The 16,722-nt window shown below is 38.3% G+C and overlaps 2 protein-coding genes across 2 annotated transcripts in view; both read left to right on the top strand.

Annotated features, from left to right (window-relative positions):
- Positions 1–11,329, top strand: part of LOC136052855 (very large A-kinase anchor protein-like) — a 40,975-nt gene extending 29,646 nt beyond the window's left edge. Inside the window, exons 4-5 of the mRNA XM_065743282.1 lie at positions 9,257–11,183; positions 11,315–11,329. Of these exons, the coding sequence (XP_065599354.1) occupies positions 9,257–11,183; positions 11,315–11,329 (1,942 nt within the window). The remainder of the gene's footprint in view (positions 1–9,256; positions 11,184–11,314) is intronic.
- Positions 11,093–16,722, top strand: part of CRYBG3 (crystallin beta-gamma domain containing 3) — a 51,448-nt gene continuing 45,818 nt past the window's right edge. The window contains exons 1-4 of the mRNA XM_065741881.1: positions 11,093–14,189; positions 14,935–14,982; positions 15,313–15,428; positions 16,500–16,647. Coding sequence (XP_065597953.1) covers positions 11,337–14,189; positions 14,935–14,982; positions 15,313–15,428; positions 16,500–16,647 — 3,165 coding nt within the window. The 5' untranslated portion in view covers positions 11,093–11,336. The remainder of the gene's footprint in view (positions 14,190–14,934; positions 14,983–15,312; positions 15,429–16,499; positions 16,648–16,722) is intronic.

Below are 16,722 nucleotides of genomic sequence, written 5' to 3'. Positions count from 1 at the left end.
CCAGTCTGCGATAGCTGATGATTTCACAGAATGAAAGAATTGTAGGGGTTGGAATGGACCTCTGGAGATCATCTAGTCCAACCTCCCTGCTAAAGCAGTTACCTATAGCAGGTCACACAGGAGGGCATCCAGGTGGGCCTTTAATATCTTCAGAGAAGGAGGTTCCACTGGTATGGAACTTACTGTGTTAGTTTCTTCCCGTTGCCTCTTGTTCTACTGCTGCTCACCACTAAAGAGTCTGTCCCAGATGACTTGACTCCCGCAGTTTAGATGTTTATAAACAGTGATGAGATCCCCTTCAGCATTCTTTTCTTCAGACTGAAGAGTCCCAGGTCTCTCAGCTTTTCCTCGTATGGGAGGTGTTCCAGGCTCTTAATCGTCTTTGTTATCCTCCACACTCTAGGAGATCCATGTCTTTTTTGAACTGAGTAGCCCAGAAGTGGACACAATACTCCAAATGTAGCCTCTTCAGCACAGAGTAGAGGGGATCACCTCCCTCAGCCTGCTGCCCGCACACTTTTTATGCACCCTGGGATACCGTAGGCCTTCTTGGCCACAAGGACACACTGCTGGCTCATGGCCAACCTATTGTCCACCAGGACACCCAGGTCCTCCTCTGCAGAGCTCCCCTCCAGCAGGTCAGGCCCTAACCTGTTCTGATGCATGTGATTATTTCTTCCCCCTTTCAAGACTCTGCACTTCCCCTTTTTAAACCTTGTCAGGCCCTTCTCTGCCCAGCTCTCCAGCCTGTCCAGGTCTTGCTGGATGGCAGCACAGCCTTCTGGTGTGTCAGCCACTTCTCCAAACTTTGTATCGTCAGCAAACTTGCTGAGGGTGCATTCTATCCCTTCTTCCAGGTCATTGATGAAGATGTTGAACAAAATCAGACCCAGCACCAACTCCTGGGGGAACACTGCTAATTACAGGCCTCCAACCGGACTCTGTGCCACTGATTACAACCCTCTGAGCTCTACCAGTCAGCCAGTTCCTTACTATTGAGTACTGAAGCAAACAACCAGGCTTGCTCTCTTCTGTAAAAAGTTGATGATGAAGGGGTGCTGCTGGTAAAACAGAGAAAATAACACTAATTTAGCTGTAAGTGAGAAATAAAAGGACAATGTATTGACTGCTACATGTGGAAAAATCTTAGTAGTCCTCAATGACTGAGTGCTAAGTATAAAAGTAGAAAGTTTGTCTTTAGTTTTAGGCTTTACGGTCCTTTCTAGTGAAATTAAAAAACAATGTGTAATTGATTAAATAAGATTTAAAAGTAAAACCAGTGAAACAGTGGGAATGTGCTTCACTTGGTTTCTCAGCACTGAAAGTCTCTATGAGAAAGATTGAAGTTTCATAATGTAAATAACAAATGCGAAACACGATTTTGCCCCATTGTCTTCCGCTGCCTTTAACTAGGAAGCAGTAATTTGGCTTCAGAATTGAGACTGTTTCCTTAAGACTCCTGAAAATGACCTGCTTGCTCTAACTACCTACCAGATTCTTAGGAGCACCAGTCATGATAATAGGCAGTATACCTTACAGGAAACTGAGAACATACTCTAACTATTTCCTTTTTCCCATGGGGAAGAAAAAGAAAAGGATTGTGTGAGTGATGACCCAGGTCTTTTCTGTTGGCTACTTGCCATTTTGCCTATCTTTTCATGCATTGTTTTAAATTTTTTTTGTAACATCTAGTGACAATAAGTGGATATTATCTATAGTGAAATGCTTAACAGTATTACCTGTGAAATTGCATGGCTTGTTTTGGAATTCAGCAAGAAGCTGTGTTGCATTGCTGAATGTGATTGATGAAAATCAAAATTGTTGAAAACTCTGAATATTTTTATTGTAAAATCCTGACCACTAGTTAAGATTATAATACTCAAATTTAAGAGTATTTAGGATACTAACTTCTCCCTTCTGTTATGATCCTTGCGGACATGGAAATGAGCTAAGAACTCTCCACCCACAATTGCAAGGATTTCCTAACTGTGAGTAGAAGATGAGAGGGGGTGATTTCAAAAGCAATGCTCAGAAGAGTCAACTTTTACACTTTGCACCCTGCCAAGAGCCAAGTTATTGTAATAGTTTAGCTACAGTATTGCAAGGTATTTTATCCAGAAGGGGAGGTAGTCTTGAGGAGAGACCAGTTTGAAACCAATTGCAGTTCTTTTAGGTTATACATTGTTTAATTTTGTGAGGATTGTTTTTTTTATTATTATTTTTAAAGTCCAGAAAAACAGCTGCTGCACATTAATTAATTAATTGCATAGTATGTCTCATTTTAATACTGTCAAAAAGACTATCCTTTCTTTTTTTTTTTCCTTTTTCCTCTGTTAGAAATGCAGATTGTAAAATCCTCCAGATAAATCTAGTTATTGTCTCTTTCAGAGCTTGTCATTTATCGCTGTATTAAAGTGAGAAGCAGTCTTGCAGTGATTCAGAAACATAGCCATCAATTTGTCTGATCGACTGTATATTGTGGTTTTGGTTCAGTGAGCAGTAGCAGCATTCATCTTTCTCCATAGTTGTCTTTGGCACAGAGTCAGGAGCAAATGAACAGAAGTTAAATCAATGGATTCCAAGCAATGGTCTCACCAAGTAACTCCCCTGGAATAACATAGAAGAATGGGAAAGCTAGTGCAGCATTTGCTGAAATCGAATCCATCTTGTGATCAGAGCCATGTCCTCCTTCTTTGTAATTGCCTTCTCAAGACTTGTTTTAAATACAGGACCTAAATGCCTTAAACCGCAAGTGTGTGCGCAGTGTAAAAGTACCTGTCCAATTTTGAAAGCACTTGTTGATTGACTGCTGCAAAAGGAAGAAAAAAATTAATATCTTAATTGCTTTATTAGAATATATCTACATTGTATGTACAGCTGCATACCTACATAGCCATGTAGTACCCACAAACTCAAATTTCAGTGAGAGATGAAGTCTCTGTGGTTGAACGCACAGCTTGTGACTGTGCTAGGGTTCAGCAACCTGTTCCAAGATTGGAGTAGGTTAGTGGCAGTACTTTGCTGCTGGAGAAATGCAGGCCCAGGACAGCCTGCTGGGTGAATACCTGCCCTGAGCTAGGATGTGTGTCAGAGGAAAGGTGGCTGCTGGTGCCGAAGCAGAGAGCTGTGCCTTTCTGAGGGGTGAAAGTTTCACAGTGTTAAGAGTAATTCATAAAAGATGCATGGTACAAAATTAAACTTAAACTTTCAACTTAAGTTGAAAAATAAATCATGACTTTTTTTTCCTTTTTTCTTTTTTTTTAACTGGATTATTCAACTGTGAAACACATTACACAATTAATAGGGACTGTTTCTTAGGAGTTTTACAGTACTGTTTTAAGTTTCAGGAGTTCTTTTTACCCGCAGTGTAATTTAGGCTGGCTTCCTGGCTCTTTACTTTTCAATAAGGGCTTTTTTTTCACATCTTCATTTTCACAGTTGTTGAGGTAAGTAGCATCAGAAGAACATTATTGCTGGGTTCCTTCTTTAAGTAGGCAGATGGACTGCAAGAATATAAAGTCCCCTTTAGTGGACTCTTCAAGAGTGAGTGCAGAGCCTGCCTGACAATCAGAGGCAGATTCTTGCATCATCTGCCATTGTAACATCTTCCTGTCTCATGTTAGCATCAATGTGTGTGAAAGGGAAGAATAATCTCTTTGTGTCAAGCATCCTGCAGACAAACTCCTGTTGCCTTAACACATACGCGAAGCAATGCTCTTGCATAAGAAGAAGCTAGGAGAACTAACTTTCTTTAACATCAGGAGATGGAGCCTGAGGGGGCACCTTTTTGCTGTCCTTAGCTGTCCTGTAGGAAGCCTTGGAGGAGATGGAGACACTCATCTCAGAAGCACACAGCACTGGAAGGAGACTCAACAGGAATTTGGGGTATTCTGATACTGGGAAATGTGTTTTCCAAGTGGGTGAGATCACGCGCCTTGATGTACGTGCATAGGATTCCTATCCTGAAGACATTCTCAGTGGGACCTCACCCTGATTTATTGCTCAGTGTAGGCATGGAATTAGGTGATCTCCCGTGGGTCTTTCTAGCCTCTCTTGCAGTTCTGAGCCTGGAGACTTCCTCATCCCAGCATCCTGCTCCCCAGAAAAAGCAGATCTTGAGCACTTGAATATCTGAGTTTGTGGCAGAGGGGAGAGAAGAGGAGATGGCTGAGCTGCATAAGGTGTGTTGGGTGTAAAGGTGGCACACAGGTGTACACACATGCATACTTCCCACAGTTAAGGAGCAGGAAGGTCTGCTGCTGACAGTTACTGGGGAAAGAGCAGTGAACCCAGATTCTTCATGTTGATCTTGGTCTTGCAGCTGCTGATGTTGGCTAAGCCTTGATTTGTTCTTTCTTACTTCAGGCTGCAGAGTATAGTTACTTTCCCAGATGTGGAAGGTAATCAAAATACAGTACCATGAAAAGCCAGGGAAAGGGAAAACATTCCTTCCAAGGTCACAGAGACATAATTTGTTTTTATTAAGATTGTCTTTGACTCTTAATTGTCCTTATGGAACATTAGCTTTGAAATTTCCTGCAAAATCAACTGTGTGCAAATCACTTTGTTCAAATCAAACTTTGGCCTTTTGGAATATACAAATGTGAAGTCTCAGGACACGAGATATTTCAAATTTCAGATTAAAATCATGAAGCTATAGCCTCCAGCTATAAGATTTTCTTTTATCTACTTTGTAAATGGCAACCTTTCAATTAGCTCACTGTGACTTTTTTTTTCCCATTTCTGAAGACATGACTGTAGACACTGACTAGCTGAATAAGTTGGAGTCAACCAGAAGGTTTTTCAGAATGTCTTTAAGATAATTAGTTCCAGACAGAAGACCTTAACACAACTGACTACTTTTTAAAAATCAAGTAAGCAGTAGAAAAAAACGAAGTGGAAAAAAATGATAATAGAGAATGGCATAATTGTACAATAATTAGGAAGGAGTAGATGGGAACTATAGGAGGTATACTGATGTAGAGCAGAGGTTTTCATCCCATAACCAGAAGACCTTTCTTGTGTGGGGGCTACTTCTGAGGGGGTCTATGAAAGGATGTTAGGGAAGACATGTGCGTTTAAGCTTTGAAAAGGTAGGAGACAGCTGAGCTGGAGAAGACATGTCTGGAAGAGTGAGGTATGGAGGGGAAAAAAGGCTGTGTGTCTTGGGAGAGAGACAAGTGTCGTGTGCTGCAGAAACAGGCCAGCCAGCAGTACACTTGCACTTGAACACTGCTGAGTCTGAGCTGGTGAGCCTAAAGCTCAGCTGTGGAGCTGGTTGCAAGGGTTTTCTAGCATGGATGTCCCAAAGTGCAAATAAATCTGTGGTGCCTTGGAGTCTGAGGTGCTGTATCCATATAGTGCTATATCATACTAGATGATCTTCCTGGCACTTTTTGAAAATAATCTAAGGATACCTGCTTTCTGTTGTATTATATGTACAAATAGGAGCAGTCACCAACTTGATGACTTGAAAAAAAATGGAAATAATTTAGTCTTTATGGATGCACTGAGATGAGGTATTCAGGGTAATCAGATTCCTCCTGCTTCCAGACTTCAAAACTAACAAGCTTGTTTTATAACTAATGCCACTTCTGGAGCAAGTTATACAAACTGTCTATCATACGAGAAGTGTTAGAAGATGTACCCCTCCCTTCCTTGACTTAGCCCCCACTGAACTTTTTGTTTCTCTTCCAGAATAGAAGAAATCCCTACAAGCACCTACTTGTGACAAATTTAGTGTAATTTATGTTGACATGTTCTCTTGTTGCTGTCAAACAGTCTTTTGCAAAATAGGCACTATAGGGAATTGAATAGTAGTTTCCTATACAGAAGAGAAAGAAGGAATCTCCCAGCATTTGAAATGTGTGACAGAATTACACATTAGGTTGTGTGTGCAATCAGGCTTTCATCGTTATCCTCGTATGAATTGGAAAAAGAAAAATTGCAAAGAGTTTTTAAGGTAAGTTCAGAAATGACATGCTCTTCTGACGATCAGAAATGAATTGTTACTTTAAATATCTGTGAAACAAGTCTCTAGTGACATTTTTAAAATATTTTGCATGACAGAGCCCGCTTCTTAATGTGCTTCTTAAGACTTAAAGCAAGGTTTAGAGTAAGCCATCTGAGTTGTAACTACCACAGAGGAGCATAGGTTTTCATTTTTTAAACGTCTTGTTGCATGTGAACATTTGGATTGCAAATGCTTCTACTTGCTCTAAAAATGAATGTGGTAGGAATAAAAGGTCCATTGACACTGAGAATCAAATCCATGGTCAAAGGTCAGAGATTCCAAAGCTGTATGTGCTGGATAGGTTAGTTCCTTTCTAAAAGAGCATGCACTGAAGAAACATTTGGAAGAGGCAAGTCTGCAGGAAAGCAGAGCTGTAAATTAGGAGATGCTGGAAGAAGCCATAAGGTAACCATAAGGTGAGGCTGCACAGGATGAAGTGGTGGTGTAACCACTGCTGGTCAGGATTGGGTTTGTGCATAAATCTCTATAGGGCATGTTGCTCTAAGTCTTGCTTAGATTTTTACTACAAATCAAGCAATCTGTGTGCAGAATTCCCTCAGAAGACAAAAGGAAACAAAGTTAGGATAAATGACAAAAGGCATGTGATAGGCAAGAAGGAAGTTCTGCATATATTGATTTTGCCTGATGGTTTGTAAAAAATGGTGGAAATCCTAGTTGGGTTCTGTAGTTCAAGACATTGTAAATGTAGTATCCTACCCCTCTATGCTGGGTTATCCATTTGTCCCTGTCTATCCATTTGTCTTGTCTAAAATTAAGCTGTTCATCTAGTTTCTGGATGCTTTCAGTCTAACAATTGCTGAGCTCATGGGTGATACTTGAAGGCAAGGTTGGATGTGGTAAACAGATATTTCCTAGGTTTGTGTCATAGTTATTACCACATGTTTACAGATAAATTCTGAATTTATCCCACTGTGTATTAGGCAAAAAAAAAAATCTGCAGGATAGAAGACATGCAGTAAAAGTTAACTATCATTGAGCAGTTTATTCAAAATAGTTTTTTGTTCGAGCTGTTTGAGTGTTCAGAACCTCACAATACCACTGATAAGCTTGCTTTAAAAACATTTTACAGTTTTCCCTTTCAGTAATTCATAGAATTTGTTTGTCTAATTGGTGCAAGCCTGCATTCTTTTTTGACAAAAAGAAATTTTGTCTGTTTTCAGGACTGTTGTGCACTTACTTATATATTTGAGATGAATCAAAGTATGCTAGAACTATGGTTGGATTTTGTTAAAAAGCTCACCAGTGATTATTGCAAACATTTTTGCTTCATTATGTAAAAACTAAAATGGGAGAGGATAGCCAGTACACTTAATTCTTTGTGGCATGATTAGTTCTTACAGGTTCTTCAGACTTGTTTTTATTATGGCTTCTGTTAAGTAAATAGGGTGTACTACAGAGCTCAGCAATTCCTTCCCCTGAGATTTTTAGGATATCTAGAGCTTTGGAAAATATTTGTCTAATATGTAAGATTTGGGTTTTTTTTTCTGTAAGGAAACCATAAAGACTTTATTTTTTTTCTCTACTGTCCTTTTTCCAACTGTTTATTTTTTTTCTTACAAACAGAAATATATGTGCTTCTTTTAAGAGGTGCTGAAAATAGCAACTTAATTGGTGTGCCTGATGTCTAGCAGCTGCCACTGTTGGAATCTGTGGAAACTAAACTAGTAGTATAGAAGATGAAATGCATCTGGCTTTGCAAATGCTTGGGAGATACGGTGTTTATATATGACTTTCCTGTAAACTCTATATTGAGATTCTACTGTGGCCTTCATCACAGTGTATTTAATCCTCAATAGAAATGTCATTTTCCAGTTCACACCACATCTAAGTTCCCATATTCAGGTATTTTTGGCATTAGCCTAAGCACACCTGGCACATAAAGCTTACATATAAATAAGCTTTTGTATCTTTGTATCTTTGCTTTAATGTTTATCCATAAAAACAATTCAGTTTACTTTTAGTTTACTTCTACTCTTCACATGTTCAAAAGCTACACAAAGAGGGATTTTACCTGTAAATCTAATAGTGCTAAGTTAAAATAAAATTAATGTAGAAATAAGTGCCTAAGGCTCTAAACTAAATTGGCTTATTGCAATTTTTTCATATTTGAAATCAAAATCTTAGCTAACTCTTTTATTCAAGAGACTCTTCTGAAGAGTGACAGTTTCCTAGGTAGGTTAGCTGCCACTTCCAGACAGAATGTAAGCAGACATAGGTTCAGACTGGATAAGTGTTGTAAAAATTTTGTTCTTAGTTTAGGTGGGAGCTAAAAGAAAATAGAATTTAAGTGCAGTTTGACTATCTGCTTTGTTCTATGGAGAAGAATTAATTTTCACATATCTCATCACTGCCCTATTTTTGCAAAAATTCTTCAAACAACAAACAAGGAGCAGAGAAGCATTAGGAAGGTGAGCATTTATGCTGGTTAATTTTAAGAAAGAAGAAAAATGTTCCTCAGATGGTTCTTCAGAAGCTTCTGAAGAAAATTGATAGCGACAGACTCTGAACTTATCCTTAGAATATCAGAGAGGGCAGTGAAAGATCAGGATCACATTTTTTCTGTGGTTATTCTTCTTGTCAGTTTTTGCGTTGGGGGGGGTTGGGTTTTGTTTGTTTGCTTTTTAAAAAGGAGGAGGGAAGAGTAGAGGTGGAGTTGTTTGGCTGCTGTTAAGCATAAAGCTGATCAATGGCTGGGTCTACCAATTTCTTGTCACATTTCTAGGCTTCTCATGTTGCTATTTCTTCTAGCATTTAGTTTTCATTCTTAACTGATCTGCTTTTACTCTCTGTGTTTATTACCCTGTGATAATAAGCAATCAGTATTTAAGTACTTAACTGTTTCAGTAGGGTTTAACATCTTCACAAAAGTATGCTTCTTTATGGCATTAGAAGTGTTGACTTACAGTGGCTTTTCTAAATAGTAAATCAATTATTCAGTAGAAAGCAGATGATGGAAATTGTTTATAGCAACATCTAGTTCTTCTTTATAGTTTAACTTGGCTTTTTACAACAAAAGATAGCGCATGTATCATATGTCACGGAAGTTCACATTTAGGAGAAGAAAAAGGAGGAAGGTAGCATTGTGTGCAGTCTACAGTTTGTGTTAGCCTTTGAAGGAGAATGGTAATGTACGTCATCTATAGTTTGTGTTAACCTTTGTTATTATCACAATATCTATTTACATGTTCTGTCTTATGCCAATAATAATGCTCATTGTTACAGGCAGATACAACGGAAACCACAAGCACCTGCAGTTACTTATGCAACATATCGAGGTTCTGCAAGGATTAGGCAGCTACTGAAGAGTCAATCAGAAATGACTGAAAAGGGAGAGGAAGGTACTGACAACAGAAATGCTTCAGTGGTCAAGGAAAATGGAGAAATTCAAACAGTTGTCTCTCCAAAATCAGAACACGTAACGAAAGAAAATGGAGAAGATGAGGGTAAAGATCATGAAGATGTCATAGTAAATTCTTCAACAGTAAAAATGGAACTGAAAAAGTCTGGTGAAGCTCAACATTATTTGGATAGTAATAAACATGAAATAACACCAAATGCCTCAGCTTCATCTACTGGATCACCCAGTGAAGTAGACTTAAAACATACACCAATTATAGAAGCAGACAAAGTTAAGAGGACATATTCACAAGAATCATTATTGTTATCTAGTAGAAACAGCAAGATCCCAACCAATTCCACTCATCAGATTGCAGATGCCCTTAAAATGAGTGCTGTGGACAGTTCATTTGGAAAAGAATATATACGGCTGGGAGAAGCAGAATGTTATTTTCTAATGGACAAAAAGGCCGCTTCTAATTGTGAAAAAGAAATTCAATGTAGTGATCACTCCTATCAGGAATCCACAGAAAAAATGCAGGATGGCTGTTTGCAGTCACCCAAATCAAATGACAAAATTAACGAAGAACTCCAGTTGAGCAAGGAAGAGTATTGCTGTAATGATCAAATAGATAAGCACTCACAGATAACATCAAATGTACAGATGCTTCATTCCAATACTATATTGCAGCAGCAAGCAGATGAGCACACGGGTTGTGCAAATAAAGATAGTGATCCAAGAAAAAGTGATGCACAGAAAATGGTGGCGGCTGCAGAAAGAGAGCAAAATCCACAGAACTTTCTTGCTAGAGTTCTTTTACCTGTTAATGAACAGACATGCACTTCGCTTAGCGTGGAGTCCAGGGGAGAAGAGTGCGTAGCCACAGGTAATCTGACTGCTTCAAAGTTAACTGTTGAAAATGATAAAGACACAGTCATGGACCAGGTGACTTGTAATGAGGAACTGAATGCGTTAAGGAAACCAATGCACGTACGAAATGAACATCAGTTAAACCATGTGAAAAACTCTAAGGATACTGCCACACCACAGCCCGGTTGTCTAGAAAAAATGAAGGTTATGTCTGAGGTTGCAGTGGAAAATTTTGCTCATGGATTGTGCACACATGGATGTGAAAATATGAAATCTAACTTAGATGAGCTGACAGCACCTCTTTCTGTTAGTTTTGAGTCTTCACTTGAAACAGATGACTGTTACTCAGCTTCTCTTCATCCTGATTACAAATCTGTAAATAAAAACATAGTGAAAAGAGAAGTTGGTTCAAAAGATAAGAGAGATGCTGTTTCTACTCCTGATCTTGAATGTGAAAAGAGCAAATCCTTGGAGCCTATAGATATGAGCCTGTCAGAAAATTCAATTCCTACCAGTGGTACTATTTCCCATAAAACCGCACAAGACATTCCTGAAAGAACATTAGTTACACTTGTGGAAGATAACATACCGAAACCTGCACCTTGCCCTTTAGTCAGCACTGAAAGGATAGATGATTCTACACTCGCTGCTTCTAAAATCAGTGAAGCTAGTATGAATGAGATGGCTCTTGCTCCTTTTGAATCTAAGAATTGTATTTCTGAACTTTCCTCTCACATTTCTAAATCACAAGAAAAAAATCAGGAGATTTCTCATTCTGCCCTGAAATGCAAAGGTAATCCTTTGACTGACCATTTCTCTGTCATCTCTGAAAAAGACATTGATGTAGACATCATTTCTGCATCTCCACCTAGTTGTGAAGATAGACATATTCATATTTCTTCCGAAGTTGAATACAATAATAAGCATGGGATATCATCCACAGTACTTTATTCTTCATCCTACAGCCAAGGAAAAGTGCCTTCCCCTGCCATTAATTCTGAAAATGATCAGGTTGCTAGATGGTCTGTTGCTTCCAGACAGGATGGCTATGTTTTTCTGACTGCTGAGTCTAGGGAAATAATCCATGAGGACAGAATGACCAAGACGCCACTTTGCTCGGAAGACCTGAGAGCTTCATGCCCACCAGTTTCTCTGGAACCTGAGTTCACCCCAGCTGTGCTCCACCCTTTTACTGCTGAAGTAGATGTGCAGGATTTTTGCACCCCCAGCCCCCCTTCACCTACTCAGGAATCCATAGAAGGCTCAAACCTTTCTATTTTTGCCTTGGAAACATCAGATATAGCACAAGAGAACTGTAGCTCCTCTGGCCACACGTTTGGTGTTGAGGCAGAAGAATTATCCTCTGCACAGCAGGCTGATGACGATGTCTTGGCAGAGACAGTGCCATCACCTGTTTGTCCTTTGAAAAGGGCATCCAATTCAGAGTGTACCAAGGTGTGCAAAAATGCTGAGCAACAGGTGAATCTTTGTGACCAGACTTCTGGCATCTCAGAAGCTCTTTCTGAAACAGATGATCAAACAGCTGCTGCAGCTGCAGGATCAAATGATCTCTATTCTGAGAAAATATGGAAGAATACTAACGGGGTGGGACAAGACTGCACTGACTTGCAAGATGCTGTTCTTTTGTTTAAGAAGGCTGAGGAAATAGTGGACTCAGTTTTACACTTGGCTGTAGAGGAGATAATAGCAAAACAAGCTGTTGGTGTTTGCCAAGTCTGTGGGAGAAAGGACGGTTTAATAAATACAGATATTCTAAATGATCAGAAAACTGTGCAGCTAGAAGCAGAAGAAATCCAGTCAACTGTGCATTCGTTAAAACATTTTAATGAGAGCAATAGAGAAGACTTATTTTCATTTGCAGGAAATGAAACGTATGATACAAATAATCAAGATAAAACAATACCATCTTACATCCCTGCTAAAATTGACCTACATAGTGTACTGGCATTAAAAGCAAGAGAAATAATTGATGAAGTTATTAACTCTGCCAAACAAAAACTGACATCCCATCAGTGGCAAGTCATGGAGAGTGAAAAGCATTCTGAAAAGATTGAGCATAAACCTGAGGTTGGAAACCCAGAGATTTTAAATCTGGATGGTAATTTATCTTCCAAAACACAGGAACTAATCGAAGAACCAACAGTGAATGCAGAAACTCAGAATATAAGTATAAACTGTGAAAAGGCAGTTTGCTCGGGTCCTCTGCTTTCAAATAGTATGGAAAACAGCGTAGATTGTCTCCAAAGAGATGACGAGATACCAAATAATGCATTTGCATGTCAAACAAATGGATTTCTATCTACTGGTAGTTTAGCGAGACTGGCATCAGCCCCATTGATACTAGGAAAAGAGGAACGTGATAAAAAGGTGTTTGAACATTTGGCTGCAGCAGAGACATGTAGTAAAGGGGGGCTATCAGCAACTAGTAGAAATTCTGATGTGTCTTTACATTTAGTAAATAGAGATGCAGCTGTTACTGAAGAAGTATTTCTGCCATTGCAGTTAAATGATTCATGCAATAATACAGATATGCCAGAGCGCGTTTTGCTGCCATCTGTAAATGTTAATTTGTCTTCTTTTATGCCTAATGAAGAAAGTATCAGCGCACAAAATGAATACAAAGTCAAAAGGAGTCTTCAGGGTTCTGTAGAAAGCATCGTAGAGGCTAATCTGGATGAACACAGCGGAAGAGAGGCAGCAGAAATGTTTTCCCATGTAAATGTGGCCTTAGTCTTAGAAGATTCAAAGGTAGTGGAGAGTAAAGAGGAACTAGCAGATGGAGCGAGTGAGCTGACACTTGAAAATGCTGAGTTAAATACGCCATTCACTGACTCTGAATTGCCTGTTACTGGAGAGCACAATGAAGGGAAAAACTACTTCAACTCAGTTTATGCCCAAAGTAAAGGGAATCTGAAAGAGGTACAGATGAAGGATTCAGACATGCAGAGAAATGATCAGCATGAAGAAAATGATCTGGACTGCAGCAGTGACATGAAGGAATCGACAGATCTTTTAGGCTTTTCTCCACTAATTGAGCAGTGGGAAAATGGTTCTTTTACAATTGTTTATGAAGGTGCCCTTCAAACAGAGAACAGATCTGTCTCTACTGATGATATACAAACTAGCTCACTTTCTTATTCTGGTCTACCTCTGGATAGTGTAGGTTATCTAATGTGTGAAAGAGCAAAGAATAATAATGAGCCCACCTGTTCTTATGGAAAGGATAACAAGTTGATTAAAGCCACAGAGGGCCATAGCTCGGAGTCATTTCTGAGTGTGGAGGCCAAACGCTGTAGGATATATCCTTTTTCTTTGTCTCCAATATATGAAGACGACAGCTCCCATGAAGACTTGCTGTCTGCAGACACATCGCCAGAAGGCCATCCTAATGGAATATCTAAAGATAACTCTGACCATGCTTCTGTGCTGTCCCTTCTCCAATCAGTTTCTGAGCGCCTACAGTTGTCTACTCAGTTTAGTAAAGAGGAAGATGAGGAAGGAATGGAAGATGAGGACAAGTCATCGTATGAAGGAAATGCACTTGATGTTGAGAGAGGAGAAGAATGTCTTTCCAGTCAGTGGACAAGAAATCTAACAACAACTGTTCCATTAAATGACCAAAATGCATATCAATTTCTTGAACAGTCACCTTTTCTTTCAAAGGAGCAACTTGACTCTAAGGAGCAAACAGAAGAGTTTCAAGATGAGACTTCTCTTGGGCAAACATACTGTAACCCTGTTTCACAGAAAGTTGATTCTGCTCTAAAGCAACCTCCCACAAGTGTATATTACCAGTATTTGAGATCTGCCAACAATTACTCCTTTGAGAAGGGAACAAGATTTGGAAGCATTCTCCAGGATATACTGCAGCCAAAGATTCGTTGGTCCCAAGATCATGCCATGCCAAAACTTGGAGAATTGCCAGTGGTAAGAAGTCAAGTCCCTTAACACTAATAACCAAAATGGTTAGCCCCATTACAAAATTTAGGTCTTGCCACATCTGTTTTCAGCCCTTCCCCTTCCTGGGTTAATTAGGGTATTTAAGATTGTAAATTAAAAAAAATAAATAATAAAAGTCTTCTGATAGAATAATTGAAAAAATATATTATTTTTTCATTCATGCATATCAAAGATAGATGAAAGCAGCTTCTAGTTGTAAGAGAGAAGATGTGAACATAAAATATAATGAAAAAGTATGCCTAATAGCAAGCCTGTGAAATAGGAAGCAAGCTTCACTGTGAGGACATCTCAATCTGAAAATCATGACAATGCCTTTTGTATGAACGTTGTTCTTTCCTTTCTTCCACTTAAGATTAGTAGAACAGTATTTTCCAAAAATATATGATTATCTGCTTATGGGATTATTTGATTATTTCATTGCAAAATCTTACATATGTAGCTTGGTTAATGAGTAATATAGCTGCTTCTGTTTGTTATCGTTCCTTTTCGAGTGTATTTAAAGCAATGCCTTACAATGTTTAAAAATTGAAGTCTACATAAACTAAATGTGCAACTGAAGAAGCAAGCATTCTGGTGTTGGGAATGCTTCATTTTGTGATGGGGTCTGATTTGGTTTTGCCGCTATTAAGACACACCATCATTCTGTGCTTTCTATGCCTTGTGATGTTGTCGTGGATATTTATAGTTGTTTTCCATGTCTTTTTAATTTCAGAATCTTGTTGACAGGGCAAGTCTTACATGCAATCCAAGACCAGGAAGGGTGAGTAGAATTTGAGTGAAACTGTTCAATGCAGTACACAGAACAATTTATTATACTAGATTTTTTTTTTTTAATGGAAAGTTTCTGACATTATTCTAGTTTTCTGTATTTTAATGTAACATCTGCTTTCATGTGCTAATAAGATTGTATGGTAAAGATACTGCCACTAATCTTACTATGTTTCCTTGTCTGCTATTGCTGTTTTATTTCTATAGAGTGTTTCATAATACAGTAGGCACAAAATGAATGGTTTTATTCCATACAAAAATTAACCATCTGTGCTGTTTTTTAAAATGGGCCTTCATTCATATGTGTTGTGTGTTGTTTCAGATTATTATTTATGATATTCATGGTGGCAAAAGTAAACAAGAAATTCATTCTGATGTGCTAGATACCACATCCTGGATCTTTCCCATTGGAGCATTACTTAGGATAATTAGAGGATGGTAAGAAATCCAGGTCATATTTAAACAGAATCTTTTCAAAAGATTGCATGTGTGTTTTTTCTTGTGTTTTTATTTCTTTATGACACACATCTGATCTGCAAGAATGTCTTTTTCTTTCTTTACAATTAGACTTGATACCAGTGAAATAAGCATAAAACAAGGCTTCACATGCTGCAGTACAAAAATACTGTTCCTCCTGGGAACTAACTTCAAACAGAAAGTTCCTAATAGAACCACAAGTAAGTTTAGACTTCTTGCTTCCAGTCCTAAGACAGTAAAGCAATAATCATCACTAAAAGCATGTGTATGCCAAAGAAAAGATTTTTTTTTTCAGTTCAATTTAATTATACAGTAGCTGTTGCAAAAGGACCATAAAACATGGAATCTCAACTGCTACTTGTAATGCTTGTAATGTAGCATGTAAAAGACTGTGGACACAGAAAGATATAGGGGTGCCTTAAGGGTAGATTTTGCAAGTGTTTTTCAATCCACTTGTAAAACTGTTGTTCAAAATGAAATAATAGTTTTTACCTTGGAAACCTAGGGGCATTAATGTATCAGTTGTTGCTTTGAAATTTATTTGGTGGTGCATAATGTGTATGTTTGATTCTTGGCCATAGCAATGTATATAACATTTAGACAGTTTTGAGACATTTGACTTTACATTTCTGTCATGTTCTAATGAAACGCTGAATGCCATTATTAGTGTGTGTGTGTGTTTTATGCCTTATGTAGTATTTGATCAGAACATCCTTTGATATGTCAACTAGTATGTTTGTTCTAGTAAAAGAAGGCTTTTTATTTACATAGTTATTGAATTATATTTTTATACATGTAATGTTTTAAGTTAATGTTAGTCTACCTTCTGGAGAAAAAGAACTGCATACTTTCAAACCACAGAAATAAAGTATTATGTATCATAAATAAATGTGACTACTGAAGGAGGATTTAAGAAAGGGATGATAATTTGTGTGTTTGAAACACCTCAGTAATAGGCTTTCCAGTAAGTGTGCTGTATAAGGACAATCTTAACAAGTAGCAACAACTCAGTTCATGATTTCACTATTACAGTTGGATTTTCTATGAGAAACCGAAGTTTCACGGTCAGAAATATGTACTAGAAGAAGGAGAGACTGTACTGGATCACCTTTGGGATCTTCCAGGTGTGAAACATCATCGAAGAAACCTCACAGTTGGTTCAATCAAACATGTAACAAAGGTATAGACGTCATTAACAATATAGTCACATACATAATACATTTCTGTTGTCAGCAGTGGTGTATTACTAACAATG

The sequence above is a fragment of the Cyrtonyx montezumae genome, unplaced genomic scaffold (assembly GCF_038088225.1).
Source record: "Cyrtonyx montezumae isolate F1298 unplaced genomic scaffold, pur_monq_1.0 scaffold_3, whole genome shotgun sequence".
In the NCBI taxonomy this organism is placed as follows: domain Eukaryota; kingdom Metazoa; phylum Chordata; class Aves; order Galliformes; family Odontophoridae; genus Cyrtonyx; species Cyrtonyx montezumae.
Note: the sequence above shows the minus strand (reverse complement) of the source record. Positions and strands in the feature narration are given on the sequence as shown.